The 17,161-nt window shown below is 39.8% G+C and overlaps 1 protein-coding gene and 1 long non-coding RNA gene across 4 annotated transcripts in view; both read left to right on the top strand.

The window, feature by feature from the left end:
• Positions 1–5,395, top strand: part of LOC132863326 (uncharacterized) — a 37,413-nt gene extending 32,018 nt beyond the window's left edge. The window contains exons 1-4 of one of the 3 annotated variants that reach the window (XR_009650110.1): positions 3,709–3,790; positions 4,129–4,182; positions 4,378–4,435; positions 4,555–5,395. This is a non-coding gene — a long non-coding RNA (uncharacterized LOC132863326). Of the gene's footprint in view, positions 1–3,708; positions 3,791–4,029; positions 4,183–4,377; positions 4,436–4,554 lie in introns of those variants that run through there. The other 2 variants (XR_009650111.1, XR_009650109.1) reach the window with 2 other exon arrangements.
• Positions 5,396–14,100: 8,705 nt separating this feature from the next.
• Positions 14,101–16,856, top strand: LOC132863674 (voltage-dependent anion-selective channel protein 2-like; the record flags this gene model as incomplete). Its single annotated transcript, XM_060896619.1, has 6 exons — positions 14,101–14,346; positions 14,443–14,495; positions 15,002–15,223; positions 15,396–15,546; positions 16,142–16,199; positions 16,319–16,856. Coding segments are annotated over 6 exons (822 nt in total), but the record flags the coding sequence as incomplete, so codon positions are not given.
• Positions 16,857–17,161: the final 305 nt, after the last annotated feature.

Here is a 17,161-nt window from a genome sequence, read left to right as displayed (position 1 = left end):
TGTGGTAAAATGGGACATTTTGCAAAAGTGTGTCGCTCTGGACGGAGACAGGACATCAGAGAAGTTCTTGAACTGACTGTTTTGTACATGACTAACACGTTGGCTGCAAACAAAATTGTGTGTGACATTGAAATGGGTACATATTCTGGTACTACGATGCAAGAACTGATAGTTGATACTGGATCATCCGTATCTTTGCTTCCGGAGCATATATATAAGCAATACTTTTCTGAACTACCCTTGAAACAATCAGATGTGTGTCTTGTCACATATTCAAAAGATGACCTTCCAGTGCTGGGATGTATTAAGACGTCTGCACGACATGGCGAACATTCAGTACCTGCCACATTCTATATTGTGAAAAGTGGAAACGCACTTATGGGTATGGACTTAATATATTCCTTAAATTTGTGCATATCAGGAAATAAAGTACTCACCTCCAAACAGCGAGTGCAACACGTGTCTCATACCGCCACGCCATCCATTGGCTGTGCAAAGAACTTTGTACACAAAGTAAAGATGCATGAAAATTTTATTCCTGTGCAGCAGAAGCTACGCAGGCTACCTTTTGCTGTACGGGATGCTGTGTCTACAGAGCTGAACCGCCTACTAGCAGCAGATATTATTGAAAGAGTGGATGCTTCACCTTGGGTTTCGCCCATCGTTGTTACTCAGAAAAAATCTGGAGACATCAGGATGTGTGTGGATCTCAGGGAACCCAACAAAGCAATCGTTGTGGACAGCTACCCCATTCCACACATTGAAGAACTCTTTTCACAGTTGAGAGGTGCTGTTATGTTTTCTACAATCGATCTGGCAAATGCTTACCATCAGGTACCACTACATGAGGACAGTAGGGACCTCACTGCCTTTATAACACATGATGGTTTGTTTCGTTTCAAGAGAGTTTGCTACGGATTAGCATCAGCTCCAGCGGCGTTTCAAAAATTGATGTCTACTATTCTCAGGGGTGTTGCAGGTGTTCAGTGTTATCTGGATGACATAATTGTGTTTGGTGACACTGTCACTAGCCATGATGCTCACCTAAAAATAGTGCTGCACAAACTACAAGAAGCAGGTCTGCATTTAAATGAGAAGAAATGTAAGTTTCGCCAGGAGAAGCTCACATTTCTGGGACATACTATCTCCAAAGAAGGACTGATGCCAGATCACAGTCACTTGGAAGCAATACGTAATGCTCCACCACCTTCGGATGCGTCCACACTCAGATCATTTCTAGGTCTCACCACTTGGTATGCTAAATTCATTCCAAACTATGCAGCAGTTGTTGAGCCTATGAGAGATGCTCTTAGAGGAAATTCTAATTTTGCATGGACTAATAAAGCACACAAAAGTTTCCAGGAAGTAAAAGAACTGATTGCACAGAGCCCTGCATTGGCTTTATTTGATCCTGCTTTGCCCACGATTGTTACTACGGATGCCTCAGATTACGGCATAGGTGGCATCCTGACTCAGCTTCATCCAGATAAGTCAGAAAGGACAGTGGCTTTTGCTTCCAGAACCTTGACATCTGCGGAAAGGAAATATTCTGTGGTTGAAAAGAAGCTCTTGCTTGTGTGTGGGTCATTGAGCGTTGGAGAACATACCTGTGGGGCAAACATTTCAACTTAAGATCTGACCACCAAGCCCTAACTACCCTTTTAACTACTAAAGGTATGGGACGAGCTGGACTGAGAGTAGCGCGTTGGTCTGCCAGATTGCTCTGCTTCAACTATACTATGCAGTACAAACGGGGGGTTGACAACCAGGTAGCAGATTGTCTTTCACGTCTTCCATTGCCAAACGACATTGATTCTGACGTTGATTCTGAACCTGAAACCGTTGCTACTATCACTACACTTCTGGCAGCTGTTCCTGTGGCCGAGTTTGCAGCTGAAAGTGCCGCATGTCCTGAGCTTGCCAAACTTCGTCATTACATTGAGCATGGTTGGCCCGCTGCATCCAAATCCCTGCAACCTGACATGTTCAGTTACTTTCCAATACGAGATGAACTGTCTATTTTGGACTCGTATGTGCTAAGAGGACCACACAGACTGATTGTGCCACGTAATCTACGTTCACGTTTGGTCACCCTTGCTCATGATGGCCATTAAGGCATTGTGAGAACCAAGCAAAGGCTTAGGGAGTTATACTGGTGGCCTAAGATGGATTCGCAGGTACAGTCCACAATTGCAACCTGTGTCACATGCCAACTTAATGATAAAACGGCTAAAACTACACATGCACCACTTACCCCAGTTGACTACCCAGTAGGTCCGTGGCAGAAACTGGGTATTGACGTGGTGGGTCCGTTTGACATTGGCCCTGCTAGTTGTAGATATGCCATCACATTGCTTGACTACCATTCAAAATGGCCAGAGTGACTGCATCTGCCATTAATTGTTTTCTGAGGTCAGTGTTCAGCCAAAAAGGTAATCCTCTGGAGATTGTTACCGATAATGGATCTCAGTTCCTGTCAACAGAGTTCAAACTGTTTCTACAAGAAAGACATATAAAGCACATCCGTACTTCTATATATCACCCGGAAGGTAATGGAGCTGTGGAGCGTTGGAACAAGGTACTGAAGGAGACGATTCTGACTGCAGAAAGGGAGAGAGCTCAGTGGACATTGTTCGTTGCGGATTTTCTACAAACGTATCGAGCTACACCTCACGCTACTACAGGAATTTCTCCTTTTGAGCTGATGTTCGGAAGGAAAATGAGAACAAAATTGACAATTCTTCCAAAGTGCAATGTGAATCCTGCTATGGACAAGTTGAAAACAAAAGTGATGCAAAACCAGTGGAAAATGAAAGCATACGTGGATACAAAGCACAAAGCAAAGACTCCGGGACTCAAGGAAGGTGATTTTATACGGGTGAGGAAACCTGTGCATGTAAGAAAAGGGAAATCAAAATTTAGCAACCCCATGCAGGTTGTTAGACGGAAGGGGACACATAGTTTTGAGCTAAGTGATGGACGAACTTGGGACATATCTCATCTGGCACCACTGAACACAGACTTCGCTCAGGTTCCTGAACACTCTGAACAATTCACTACTGCACCACTTGGAAGTAGTAACAACCAGTTGGAGGGGCGTTGTAGAAGGAAACCAGCATGGTTGAAGGACTATGTAACATAAACTGCCATAGTAGAAAAGAAGAAAGTGATGGTGAAAAGGAATAGTACCGAAGTTTAATTTAGACGAGTTGTTGTTTAAACTGAAAGGAGGTTCACGGAACTATTCATGCTAAATGTGGTTGTCAGTAGACATTTGGAAGAAATTGTTCTGTTTTCTTTAATCTGAAAAAATTTACTGTTAAACAATGTTTACTGTAATTGCTGAGGAAAACAAATTAAGTAAGGGGGAGATGTTGTGTTCTTATTACATTGCTAATTAATAGATGTACACTAGATGGGGCTAGTGTGTGATAGCTAGGAAGGTAGCAGATGGGAAAAGAAGTGGAGTTGCACATGTGGCTAATGTTCAGTAAAAGAAACCTGTTTTGGTACTCGGTGTATTGCCTCCTTATTTCACGTGAATACACAACACACTTCAATAATATGTGCCTTTAAAAGAGCATAAATTTGAGATTAAATATTGTGTTAAAATGTTAGTCTCCTGGGAAGCCAGTAGGTGGCGGCAGTGTTACATGGAGTGGTTATTATGGCATTGCGCTCTCGCGTGAGTCTCGCGTGAGTTTGAGAGTGAGATTCCCTCGTGAGTGATGGTGTGTTAAAGTTTGTTAACCACGAGAGCCGCAACTAAAGCTTTAATTTCTGTTTGCAGGTAGTGTGAATTGTGTGAGACTTGTGTATGAATGTTTATGATGTTATTGTGTATGCTCCTGAAGTGTTTGAAGAGAGTGTGGAATATGAATTTTATATTAATCGTGCTATGTCGATTTGAGTTGCACGTGTTTAAATAAGTTCATGTGATAATAATGTTTGAGGAGAATAATGCAAAGTCATTGTTAGTTATTTCACATATTTACATGTTTAAAAAAAGCAATGTTTTGCACGTGCATGAGCCTCGCGTGAGTTTGAGAGCGAGATTCCCTCGTGAGTGATGGTGTGTTATAGTTTAACCATGAGAGCCGCAGCTAAAGCTTTAATTTCTGTTTGCAGAATAAAAACCCTTTAAATGTGCAACCACCTGTGTGAATTCTTCTCTGCACACTGGTAGGTGTTACATATAAATATACATGAACAAAGATGGATAGCAAGAGCTACATGCATCTTGCCTACGTAAGAGTTAAACAATGTCAATAAATGTCTTGTAAACTCTCTCAGGAGCCAGCAACTAAAGTTCACAATGATTACAATTATGGGGAAAATGAAGCTCTTGATCATTTGTCTCTAATTTTGCACCTACAGGCCAAGGTGAACAATGCCAGTCTGATTGGAATTGGTTACACTCAGACTCTGCGACCAGGTAACCTCTGCCTTTCTAATATTTTGCTCATGTGCTTTTCAGCAGTTTCCTCCACTACAAAGCATATGAACATAACTCTTCTTCTGTTCCCCTTCCTTCCCGCTCCTCGTCCTGTTTAGGTGTGAAGGTGACACTCTCTGCGCTCATCGATGGCAAGAATTTCAGCACCGGAGGACATAAAGTTGGAATGGGCTTTGAACTCGAAGCATCATAAACAGCTGGAACCGGATTCCTTGTGTGTGTCAACACACTTGGTCAACAATTCTATTTCTGATAAATGCCCAGTCTAGTGGTATTTCTCCTCCACGTTCCATCGTTCGTTATACACAAGCATTTACCCAGTCACGTTGAAAAAATGAGACGTGATCATCGGTGCTGAGTCAACACTTGAAAGCTAAATGCTTCCATCCGCTAAGTAGATGGTGCACCAATGATAGGAATGTTCTGAGTTCTAAACACTTAAATATCCTGTTAAATATAATTGTTATTTAAAAAAATACCACTGCACTACACCACTACAGGTTTCATGGCATTTAATGGCAGTTGGAGTCGGTATACAATTAATTCAAGATATTTTCCTGTTTTATTACCAGAGATAAATTTGCATTATGTAACAAGTGTAGGAGCTATTTGTCTATTTTTGTGTGTGTAATGTTAAAATGAAGTTTGTATAGTTTATTTTTTGGTCTTTTGTGTTAATTTGTTAATTAGAATATGTTTACTGTATGTATTCTTCTAATTGGATTGGTTAGTATTTCTTTTCTATTGGGTTAGGTCATGTGCACCTAGGGGATTAAAAGGGGTTTACTTATGGCAGCCCAGAATGCACCTGGGTGGGCCTATGTTGTTGTTGTTTTTTACTAGTTTGTCAAGCCAGTTGGGCACAAGGAGCAGGAGATGCAAAATTGTTTGTTGCAAAATTGCCTGCAAAACCTTTAATAAAGCTCACCAAACCCATCATCTGGTTTGCATACTCTTGCATATTTTGGATCCTTTGCTCATCAGAATCAGAATCAGAAAGGTCTTTATTGCCAAGTATGTTTTCACATACAAGGAACACACACACACACACTCTCACTCGCACACTTACTCACACTCACTCACACTTACACACACACTCACACGCACACACTCACATACACACTCACACACCCTCACTCACACTTGCACACACACTTACACACACACTCACACTTACACACTCTCACTCGCACACTCCCATACTCACACACTCACATACTCACAAACACACTCACATACACACACTCTCACACACACACACACTCACTCACACACACTTACACACACACTCACTCACAATCGCACACTTACACTCGCACACTCCCATACTCACACACACACTCACATACAAACACACTCACATACACACACTCTCACACACGCACACACTCACTCACACACACTTACACACACACTCACTCACAATCGCACACTTACACTCGCACACTCACATACTCACACATACACACACTCTCACACACACACACTTACACACACACTCACACTTACACACACTCTCACTTACACATTCACACTTACACACACACACACACTTACACACACACTCACTCTCACACTTACTCACACTCGCATACTCACACACATACTCACAAACACACTCACATACACTCACTCGCACACACTCACACACACTTACACACACTCACACTTACACACACACACTCACACTTACACAGACACTCACACTTACACAGACACCCACTCACTCACACACACACTCACACTTACACACACTCACTCACACACACACACTCACTCACACTCGCACACTTACTCACACTCGTACACTCCCATACTCACACACACTCACATACTCACAAACACACTCACATACACACACTCGCACACTCACTCACACTCGCACACTCACTCACACTCGCACACACTTTGCGGTTCACCAAATCGGACTGATTCGTTCTAAACAGTTCGCGTCTTGAGTCAGCGCTGATCCACAAGTTACTAAAGTTACTCACTTTCGGTCATGCCTGACAGTCGGTCCGACTATAAATAAACTAATATCCCGGAGTATATGTAACTCCTGTACACTGAACTGAGACATGTTGTGCTGAGAGAACTGTGAGCTCGAGCTGTTGATACTGCGCATGCGTGAATTACTGAACTGATACAGCAAATCATCAGTACACTGAACTGAGAACTGCTTGTTTCGGACGTGTCCGAGAACCAATGAGCTGTTGATACTTCGCATGCTTGAATCACTGAACTGATAGAGCGAATCATCAGTACACTGAGCTGAGAACTGTTTGTTTCGGACGCGTCCCACATACTGAGAACCGATGAGCTGTTGTTACTGCGCATGCGTAAATCACTGAACTGATACAGCAACAAATGTAAATGGTTTAATGTCTTATCAACATATGAATGTTTAACTCAGTTGCATTAGTTTTTGAAACAACTGATGGAGCGAAAGAAACATTTTAAAAGTATGCTTTTTTTTACATTAATGTATCTGCCTGTCTTAAATTACTGCGTTGTTTAGTTGAGCATGCTGGTATTAGCTTGAAGTGGGTTGAGTTACAGTAGGCTATTTAATAGGAAGCTATGGTGATTTATGAAATACCTGTACTGTAATTATAGTTAATGCACATTCACAAATTGAGTTTGTATTAAATAAACAATTTTAATAAAACTGGATTAATGAGTTTTAAACAACAAACCATTACATTCATTCATTTTCTACCGCTTATCCGAACTACCTCGGGTCACGGGGAGCCTGTGCCTATCTCAGGCGTCATCGGGCATCAAGGCAGGATTACACCCTGGACGGAGTGCCAACCCATCGCAGGGCACACACACACACTCATTCACTCACGCAATCACACACTAGGGACAATTTTCCAGAGATGCCAATCAACCTACCATGCATGTCTTTGGACCGGGGGAGGAAACCGGAGTGGCATGGGGAGAACATGCAAACTCCACACACACAAGGCGGAGGCGGGAATCGAACCCCGACCCTGGAGGTGTGAGGCAAACATGCTAAAAAAAAGTGCATTTAAATGCTGTTTTTACCTATTCAGGCAATCCCTAACAAATGTTAGCTTGCAAAAAACAACAACATAAAAAAGGCAATAAAAGATACACAAGTATAACAATATGCAACTTTATAAAAGTATGCTTTGTTATTTGACCCCCTGTTTGGTGCATTGTCTTATAAATGTAGGTTCGCATTCAGAAAACCAATCTGCCTAACTTTGTTTGGACTCAGTCTGTTTCTTCTTTCTGAAATAATCTGACCTGTTTTTGAAGACACTCTCTCTGAAGGCACAGATGTAGCTTCTATGCAAATTCTCCCTTTCATAACAGCAGTTAACCCTTCATATACTGCCTGCCTTGCTTTCCACCAGGCCAGTGGGTCTTCAGTTCTTGGAATCAAGGTCTCTGCAAGATACCCTCTCATTGCTGCCACTGCGGTGGATGTTGGATTGCTGATGGTGACTGCATCAGCCACTCTCTCATCAAAATCCTCCCAGATTGAAGATTGCTGTTCAGATGAGGGAACAGCTGGTGGGGTTGTGCGCTTAGCTTTAGTTTGCTCTTTTGTACTGGACCAAACCCTTGCAACAGCTGCAGTTATACCTTTGGCAGCTTCATCTGCAGCTCCTGCATCTTGAAAGGCCCTTTGCTTAAATCTGGGGTCAAGCAGGGTAGCCTCAGAAAGCAGGCGAAAATGCTCTATCTTGTGAAAACGCTTTTGCATGTCCGCAGCCAGTGAGTCCATCATTGCAATAACTGGTCCATGGTTAGACACAGCTCCCCTCAATCTCTGAACAATTTTTTGCAGTCCCCTTGCCATCAAAATGACCTTGGATGCAGTCACATATCAGTTTTAATAAAAAGACAAAAGAACAGTCAGATCAAATAAGTTATCAATGTTTATGAGAAGGAAAAAGGTCAGTTGAACATACACTTATTTCCAATATTTCACCAGTGGAGGCAGTTCTATGTTAAATTAAATTATACATACCTTTCAGCACTAATTTCAACAGTGACTTCTTCAAAGGGCTTTAAAATCTCACGCACATCTTTAATTATGTCCCATTCATCAAGTTCCAGGGTTGGAAGGTTAGGGTTGACCAGTGCAATTGTAGCAATGATTGCTTCTTTCTGCAGCCAAAATCTTTTTAACATGTAATAATTGGAGTTCCATCTAGTATAACATCCTGCTTGAGCCTCAGCTCTTCAAGTCCCATTTGTTTATGTGTTGCTTTTAATCTTTCTGTTGCAACAGTGCTTCTGTGGACAAATTCAACAACATTCTTCACTTTTGCCACTGTCTCTTGAATGTGTTTTAGGCTTTCCCTCACAATTAGATTCAAAGTGTGGGCAAAGCATGGCAAGTGCTTCCATTCCAGTTCTTTCTGAATTGCTGCTTTTATGTTGCTGGCATTGTCAGTGACACAAACAACAACTTTGTTTATGATTTCCCACTCTTCACAGATCTTTTTAAGTTCAGCTGCCAGGTTGTCAGCAGTATGTCTTTCTGTATAGGAGAAGCAGTCCAAAAGAGATGATGAAAGTGTAAAATTTTCATCAATAAAATGATAAGTGACTGCCATAAAACTGGTAGTTGTCTGTGATGTCCAGGTATCAGTGGTTAGACAAACAGCAGATGCGTTGTTGACCTTCACCTTCACCTCTTCCTTAATTTTGCTGTAGAGCTGTGGCATCAGAGTGTTTGATATGGTTTTTCTGTTCGGTAAAATGTATGATGGATCAAGTGCCTTCAAGAATCTTCTAAATCCAGTGTCATCCACAATAGAAAAAGGTTGTAAATCCAGTGTAATCATTTTAACTAACTCCTCATCCACTTTGCTTTGTCTGACAGGGCCAATTGGTGTTCTCACAAAGCTTGTTATTTGACTTTGTCTTGTCCCCTTGACACAAGTGTTAGTTTCAGATGTGGATGCAGTAGAGGCAGTACTGGAGGAGACTGCAGCCATGGAAGCACTACCTGAGCCTGATGTTTTTGTAGAATCCTCTTGTCTCACTTGCATTAGCAATGCAGTTGGATGCTTTGTCTGTAGATGCCTTTTATAATTGGATGTTGTTCCTCCTTGGCCTGACAAAATAGTGTTGCAAAGCTTGCACTTTGCTTTCTGTGGTCCAGCCTCATCAAAATGAAGCCAAATATAGCTCCTTTTTCTGGAAGTCATCTTCAAAAGTGGCTTCTCTTTCTACCTTGGTTGTTATTTCTGACTTTAGGGTGAGAGGTGTCAAAAAGAGGTGGGGCTGAAGGCACCCTAAGTTCTCTACAGTTTACATCTACTGTATGTGGGGGAAGGGGTAGTTCATGCCCTTTGATTTCTGAGGTTACACCCAGTCTCCCTTGGCAACAGGGGAGAGTCTTTATTAGATTAAAAAGCCTAACCAAGAGATACTAGCTTGCTCTATATTCATCTTAACATATATACTTGCAAGTATTTTTCAGCATTTACTGTAATACTGTAAAGAAAAATTCACAAAATGTGAAATACAAAAAAAGTTTATTGTGTTTTTCCAAATACAAATAGCATAATAGCATACAAAAAATGCCAACAAAATATAGGCCTATACTGCTCATACAAGAAGCTACATATTCAATATGAATATAAATAATTGAACAACGATTGAATTAACATTCATAAATACTTGTAAAAATACATTGTTGCCTTATTAATGTTGTTTAGAAACCATTACAGTAAAATAATTAACATGAAAACATTTTTTTTTAAGTTTGGAAACACAATAAATGTTTTGTAAAACAGTCAAATTAAACATTTAGGCTATGCATTATTTATAAAACAAATAGCCTAAATGTTTATCACTGACGTGATAACGTGAATCACTGAACTGATACAGCGAATCATCAGTACACCGAACTGAGAACTATTTGTTTCGGACGCGTCCGAAAACCGATGAACTGATACAGTGAATCATCAGTACACTGAACTGAGAACTGTTTCTTTCGGACGCGTCCGAGAACAGATGAGCTGTTGATACTGCGCATGCTTGAATCACTGAACTGATACAGCGAGTCATCAGTACACTGAACTGAGAACTGTTTGTTTCGGACGCGTCCGAGAACCGATGAGCTGTTGATACTGCGCATGCGTAAACCTTCAGAGCAAATTATACATATTGGGATAGGCATAGTAACTAGTCATAGGCTATTAAACATTTTTATAAAAAAAAAAATCATACAACTGTTCACTCAATATGTCAGTTAATTTTACTATTGACTGTTGTGCAGGTTAGTCTGTATTTTTATATGCCGCTTTTTGTAAGTTGATGAAGATTAGTTTATTAACTTTATATCTTTAAGACACGTAAAACATCCACGTTTGCACATCACTGCCTGTACTGGGTGTTTTAGTTGCAAAACATAAATGTAAGAAACGTATTCAACTAATGTTATGATTACAAAGAACTTTTCGAATGTGTTAAATTGATTGTATTCATATCTGCCGGCAGCGGGATGACGTCATTACGTCATTGTGAATGATGTCATTACGTCAGGACGTAATGGACCGAACTTCCCATCACTAATTGTTATAAACGGTTGAGGTTACGTGCGGAGACGTTACCAGGGAGACGTGCTAGAATGTGATAGCTAGTTAGCATGTCGCTTCTGCTAATGTTTCAGTTAAGAAGATGCAATATTTGAAACATTTACAGGCTGTGCAGATTTTATATTACGTGTAGAAAAATATACTATTAAGTGATTTTGCTGTCGTTTTTATTCCTGTAGAATATTATTTTTATTTTCTGCACAAATTAACGTTAAAATTCAGACGAAAATTTTTTGCTTTCAAATCTGAGGTAAATAAACAGTCAAATAAATCAATGAAAAACATCTAAAGGGCTCTCAGCTGTCACACATTGAGAGTGACAGTCTCTCATTTCGGTCTTTTGTCACACAGAAAAACGTACTATTTATCATATATTTAATAAGCCGCAGCGCCCAAAATGTATCAGTCCGCACCGCTGTCTCTATGGAACCGGTCAGGAAACAAGCGCGACTCCCCTGGAGTTCTTAGTCGAGCCTGACACTTATCAGTCAATCAAAAAAAGAGGCTACACAATAGCCAATCCGAAAATAGCACTATTGTATCTGGGTAAGATTTAACGCAACAACCAATGAAAAAATAGCATATCCTGGAATTGTTCAGCATCATCCTCGTTCACCCACAGAGAAAACCACTGGAGTTGCGAGCATCACTTTGAGCACAGAGTAAGTCATAATCTCCTGTTGTAATAGTACAACAAATTCACAACTTGTTTGACACAAACAATGACATTTTGACTGCTGTTAGAGATGTTTCCCAGATAATCAGCATCAGTTTTCATGATGTCTGTAATTTAGCCAACATTTTTACAGCCGGTTCACTGACAACACCAGCTCAGAACAAGTGGTCTAGGCCAGCGGTTCTCAAACCGGGGGCCCTGAGATGGTGCCAGGGGGCCCCGGTTTTATGACATTTTATAAAATAATGAATTTATCATAGATTAAATCTCAGAAAAATAAGGCTACTAACCACCAGCACTACGGTGTATAATTTAATATGTTTTGTTTAATTCAAATATTAAATTTTGGAATGTTTTGTGTCATAAAGTTTTTTTGGGGAAATATCTGGTATTTCTTTTGCGCTATGACACTTTTGTAATAAAATGGATTTATTTAGTTCTTATGAAGCTGTTTAGCTTTAAATGAGATGACTTTATTGCCTCAGTGTAGCGTGTAACAGGCCTGACAGGGTAGGTTTGTCCTTCATGGTGATGTTACTCCTGAAAGCAGAAATCACGTGACTCAAGTTCAAGGTTAACAAGATTATGAAGAGGATTTAATTTTTATTTTATATCACTACACAGGAATAGTTGAAAAATGAAACACGTGTCTTGATGATAAATTTGTATAGAAATATCCTGAAATATATATATATTTATTTATTTATATTTTTTTATTTATTTTTAAATGAACTTGGACACGGTAGGCAGTGATGTACTGATCTGATCCAAGATCCAAGCATCCTCTAATTGACCTGTTTCAGTTTTATTGAGTTACTTACACCAAATGATGTAAAATATTACAATAAGTTGTCCTGTACTTGTTAGCAGTTCATGATTTTCTGAGATTACTTCAGCACAAGTTTGCCTAAACAGAATCAGAATCAGGTTTATCGGCCAATGCTTCATATCTATAAGTACTGCATTATCAGAACTGTCAGTCATCGCATCATCCGTATAGGTTACACACACTACTGCTGCTGTATATTGTACAAAGAGCATAATATTGCACAATATTGTTATTTTCACTTCCCACACTTTATGTACATATCTAATCAGTCATATATTCTGTATTCATATTTAATACTCATAATGTCTATTGTATCACATCTGCATTGTCTTGTATAGTCTGTATTATCTTGTATAGTATAGTGTTATTTATGTCTTTACTTTTGAGAGTAACAAACAGCTGGAACCAAATTCCTTGTTTGTGTCAACACACTTGGCCAATAAACCGGATTCTGATTCTGAATTCTGCAGTTGAGGTCGTCAGCCAGGTCTTTGTTTGCTTCTTGTAGTTCGTGAATTTCATTGCATCAAGCATTAATCATCATAGTCAAGTATTCTCTGTATCAAAAATCTGAGTTGATTTGTGTTTATTATTATTATTTCAGATAGATGTGTTTGCTGATGGTTGGATGCTGTGTTAAGCATCTAGTCTCAGAACCTGTATGAGACGCTGCTGTACTCCTGGTTGGCACTGATTATAACCTTTTATTTTATTAGGCACAATGTCTGTTCCTCCTAATTACTCTGACCTCGGAAAAGCAGCGAAGGATATCTTTAGCAAAGGCTATGGTGAGTTCATACCTGTAGTTTTGGTTTATTTAGAAATGAAAACCTTTTGAAGATCATCTATGTTTGATGAAACACAGTTTTTTTAGCCCGGTCTTGTCTTTTGCTTTGTCTGTCTGTAGGATATGGAATAGTGAAGCTGGACCTGAAGACCAAGTCACAGAACGGAGTTGTGAGTTAATCTGATGTTTTTCACTTCCTTTCAACTTTGTATTTTTTTCTTTCCCCCTGGAGCGCTAGACTTCCTGTTGCTGCCAACTTCCTTTCTTTTTATGTTTGAATCTGATTTGCTATAGCTCACTTACACTCATTGTCAAATATTCAGTGTTAAAAGGTTAATGTACTAAAACAGACTCAGAATGGAACAAACCTGCTTTGTAAAAATGTCTGTTGTTAAAAAGTGTTATACAAATGAAATGTAATTGAATGTACGATGCACTTCTGGAGTAGGCTTTTTTATCTTGTACAATGAGGACAGACTATTGATTGAACCTGACCAGTGTTAGAATTTTGGTGTATTTTTATGGTTTTCAAAAACAATAACATAGCAGATGCTGCAGTTTGAGTAGAATCCAAAAGTTGCTGCATGTCTACATGCAGAAATGGCTGATTTACTTTGTACCAGCTTCAAATGTGGGCTATAAAAATAATCAGTGAACAGTTTACTTGAAGGGGGAAAAAGTGAATTTTTAAGAAGCAAAAACTTTTGCTATAAAATTTAGTTTTGTTGTTGTGAGTAAAAATGATTTATTAATGCTTGTTATATAACTTCCCTTTGCTGCCCTACAAGTAATTCTTCATGTAGGTGTGGTTTATTTGGATTAGTCTTTAAATCCTCTCTCATTTTTTGCTTCCAGGAATTCAACACATCTGGCTCTACTAATATTGACACTGGCAAGGCCGGTGGTAGTTTGGAGACCAAGTACAAGCTGAAGGAGCTGGGCCTGGGTCTCAATCAGAAATGGAACACGGACAACACTCTCACTACCGAGCTTTCTGTGGAGGACCAGGTGGACAAGCATCTCGATCATTTCGTCTTTTATTTACTTTATCAGATTATTACTAATATTATCAGTGGTGTAAAATGATTTTTCTTTTTTGAACAGCTGGCAAAGGGCTTGAAGGTGGCACTTGACACGTCCTTTGTCCCAAACACAGGGTGAGTGCTGTTCATGAAAAGCAGGAACAGTGTCAGAAATGTGTAGATAGTACTGTGAGGTATGTATTGAATGCACTGAGCTTGTTGTGGTTAATGTTAGTACACAATATGGGTGTGATTTGCTGTATTTTAAAATGAAACAAAATTGTTTTATAGGCAGTATTCATTTGTTAGACCTTTTATAGAATAATGGCTATAAATCAGCAGAGGTGAAAGCTACCACGCTTCCTTCGAGGGAAGTGTTTCAGCTCACTGCTCGTGTTCTTACAGGAGGGGCTAATTGCTTGATGGGGTCTGAGAAACGCATTTCTTTTTTTAAGCTAAAAAGCAGGGATGGCAGTGGCATTTTCAGGATTGAAACTTGCACTCTCACAGTGCTTGCCTGAGCATTTGCGTCTACTACACTGTTTGGGAGGCCTGATGTTTGGTCAGATGGAATGAACCAGTTGTGGAATGAACCTAACTGAATCTGCACTCACTAAAATATTCTCTTACTTTAACCATAGCAAGAAGAGTGGCAAGCTGAAGAGTGGCTACAAGCGGGACTACATCAACCTGTCCTGCGATGTTGACTTTGAGGGCCCAGTCGTGCATTCCGCAGCTGTTTTGGGCTACGCAGGCTGGTTGGCTGGTTACCAAATGGCATTTGACACAGCTAAGTCCAAACTGGTGCAGAACAACTTTGCTCTTGGCTACAAGGCTGGCGATTTCCAGCTTTACACCAAAGTGTGAGTTTCATTGGCTTGATAAAATGTAATACCAGTTATCAAATGCAAATTATTTCTAAATAGGATTTATTTCTCAATTTCTGTTGCTGTTTTGGTCTAATCTTTAAGATATTCAGATGTTCCATTATTGGGTGAAGAACATACAATTTCTAAACATGATTTTTTTTTTCAGTAATGATGGCACTGAGTTTGGTGGCTCTGTCTACCAGAAGGTTAACAATCAGCTGGAGACTGCTGTCAATCTGGCCTGGACTGCTGGCAGCAACAACACACGCTTTGGCATTGCTGCCAAGTACCAGCTGGACAGTGATGCTTCTTTGTCTGTGAGTTAGTGGGTCGGGAGGTGAATTCCTGAGGCCGCCTAAAGTAGTCAACTTCAACCTAAAAAACAATTTATTAGATTGAACTATTTGATGTTTAAGTTACTCAGGTGCTAATTTGTGTTTTTGTTATTCCTGTGGTTGTGTGGTGTAATGATGTTATATAGAGATTAGGGGGAAAAGCTTCTTACTTCAGAGTTGAACTCAAAGTTCCAGAGCCAGACATGGTTTGCAATCTAGGTGTCAAGGACGATTGCTTTGATAGAGGAAATTGGTAATGGCATGGCTATTGAGGTAGAGAGAGAGCCTAAAAGACTAAAGCACTGCTGCACCGGTACGTTAATGTAGAGATGAAGTAAATGCTCTGACGTCACTACCATTGTTATCATTACCTTAGTGACTAAATTGCTCTGTGTATAAAAATACATGAACAAAGATGGATAGCAAGAGCTACATGCATCTTGCCTACGTAAGAGTTAAACAATGTCAATAAACGTCTTGTAAACTCTCTAAGGAGCCAGCAACTAAAGTTCACAATGATTACAATTATGGGGAAAATGAAGCTCTTGATCATTTGTCTCTAATTTTGCACCTACAGGCCAAGGTGAACAATGCCAGTCTGATTGGAATTGGTTACACTCAGACTCTGCGACCAGGTAACCTCTGCCTTTCTAATATTTTGCTCATGTGCTTTTCAGCAGTTTCCTCCACTACAAAGCATATGAACATAACTCTTCTTCTGTTCCCCTTCCTTCCCTCTCCTCGTCCTGTTTAGGTGTGAAGGTGACACTCTCTGCGCTCATCGATGGCAAGAATTTCAGCACCGGAGGACATAAAGTTGGAATGGGCTTTGAACTCGAAGCGTAAATGCCCAGTCTAGTGGTATTTCTCCTCTACGTTCCATCATTCGTTATACACAAGCATTTACCCAGTCACGTTGAAAAAAATGAGACGTGATCATCGGTGCTGTTTTGAGTCAGCACTTGAAAGCTAAATGCTTCCATCCGCTAAGATTAAAAAAAACACTGCACTACACCACTACGTTTCATGGCATTTAATGGCAGTTGGAGTCGGTATACAATTAATTCAAGATATTTTCCTGTTTTATTACCAGAGTTAACTTTGCATAATATAACATAAGTGAAGCGTTTGCTGGTCTTCTGGGGGATTTCAGTATAAAACTAGGAAAGCTAACAGGTTGCAGTGTAATATCCTGTAGTCGGTACACAGACTTTTCAACATGATTATTAAGTGAATGTGTCAATAAATTCCTTCATCAGCATCCTGCAATAAACTTTATCTGAAAACTGGTATTCAAGGGAACATTCAATGTCATTCATGTTCATTAATGTGATGTAATATTATTAATTAGAACTGATTGTATTCAGACATTTTAGCTCATGTTTTAGCTACAGATCAATTAGATTAGATGGATAAACGAGTACAAGGTACAAGTACATTCTGGTTGTCCTAGATCATTATACTCGTTAAACAAAAGCTAAACATGATGTTTTTCCCCCACAAAAAAAAAAGCTTATTTTCAAGTTTGAATCTGATCTTTTGTTGTCCAAGTTATCATGGCATGTTCCCTTTGGAAGATCGGACAGAAAAAACAATA

Source organism: Tachysurus vachellii, chromosome 20 (genome assembly GCF_030014155.1).
Source record: "Tachysurus vachellii isolate PV-2020 chromosome 20, HZAU_Pvac_v1, whole genome shotgun sequence".
NCBI lineage: Eukaryota > Metazoa > Chordata > Actinopteri > Siluriformes > Bagridae > Tachysurus > Tachysurus vachellii.
Note: the sequence above shows the minus strand (reverse complement) of the source record. Positions and strands in the feature narration are given on the sequence as shown.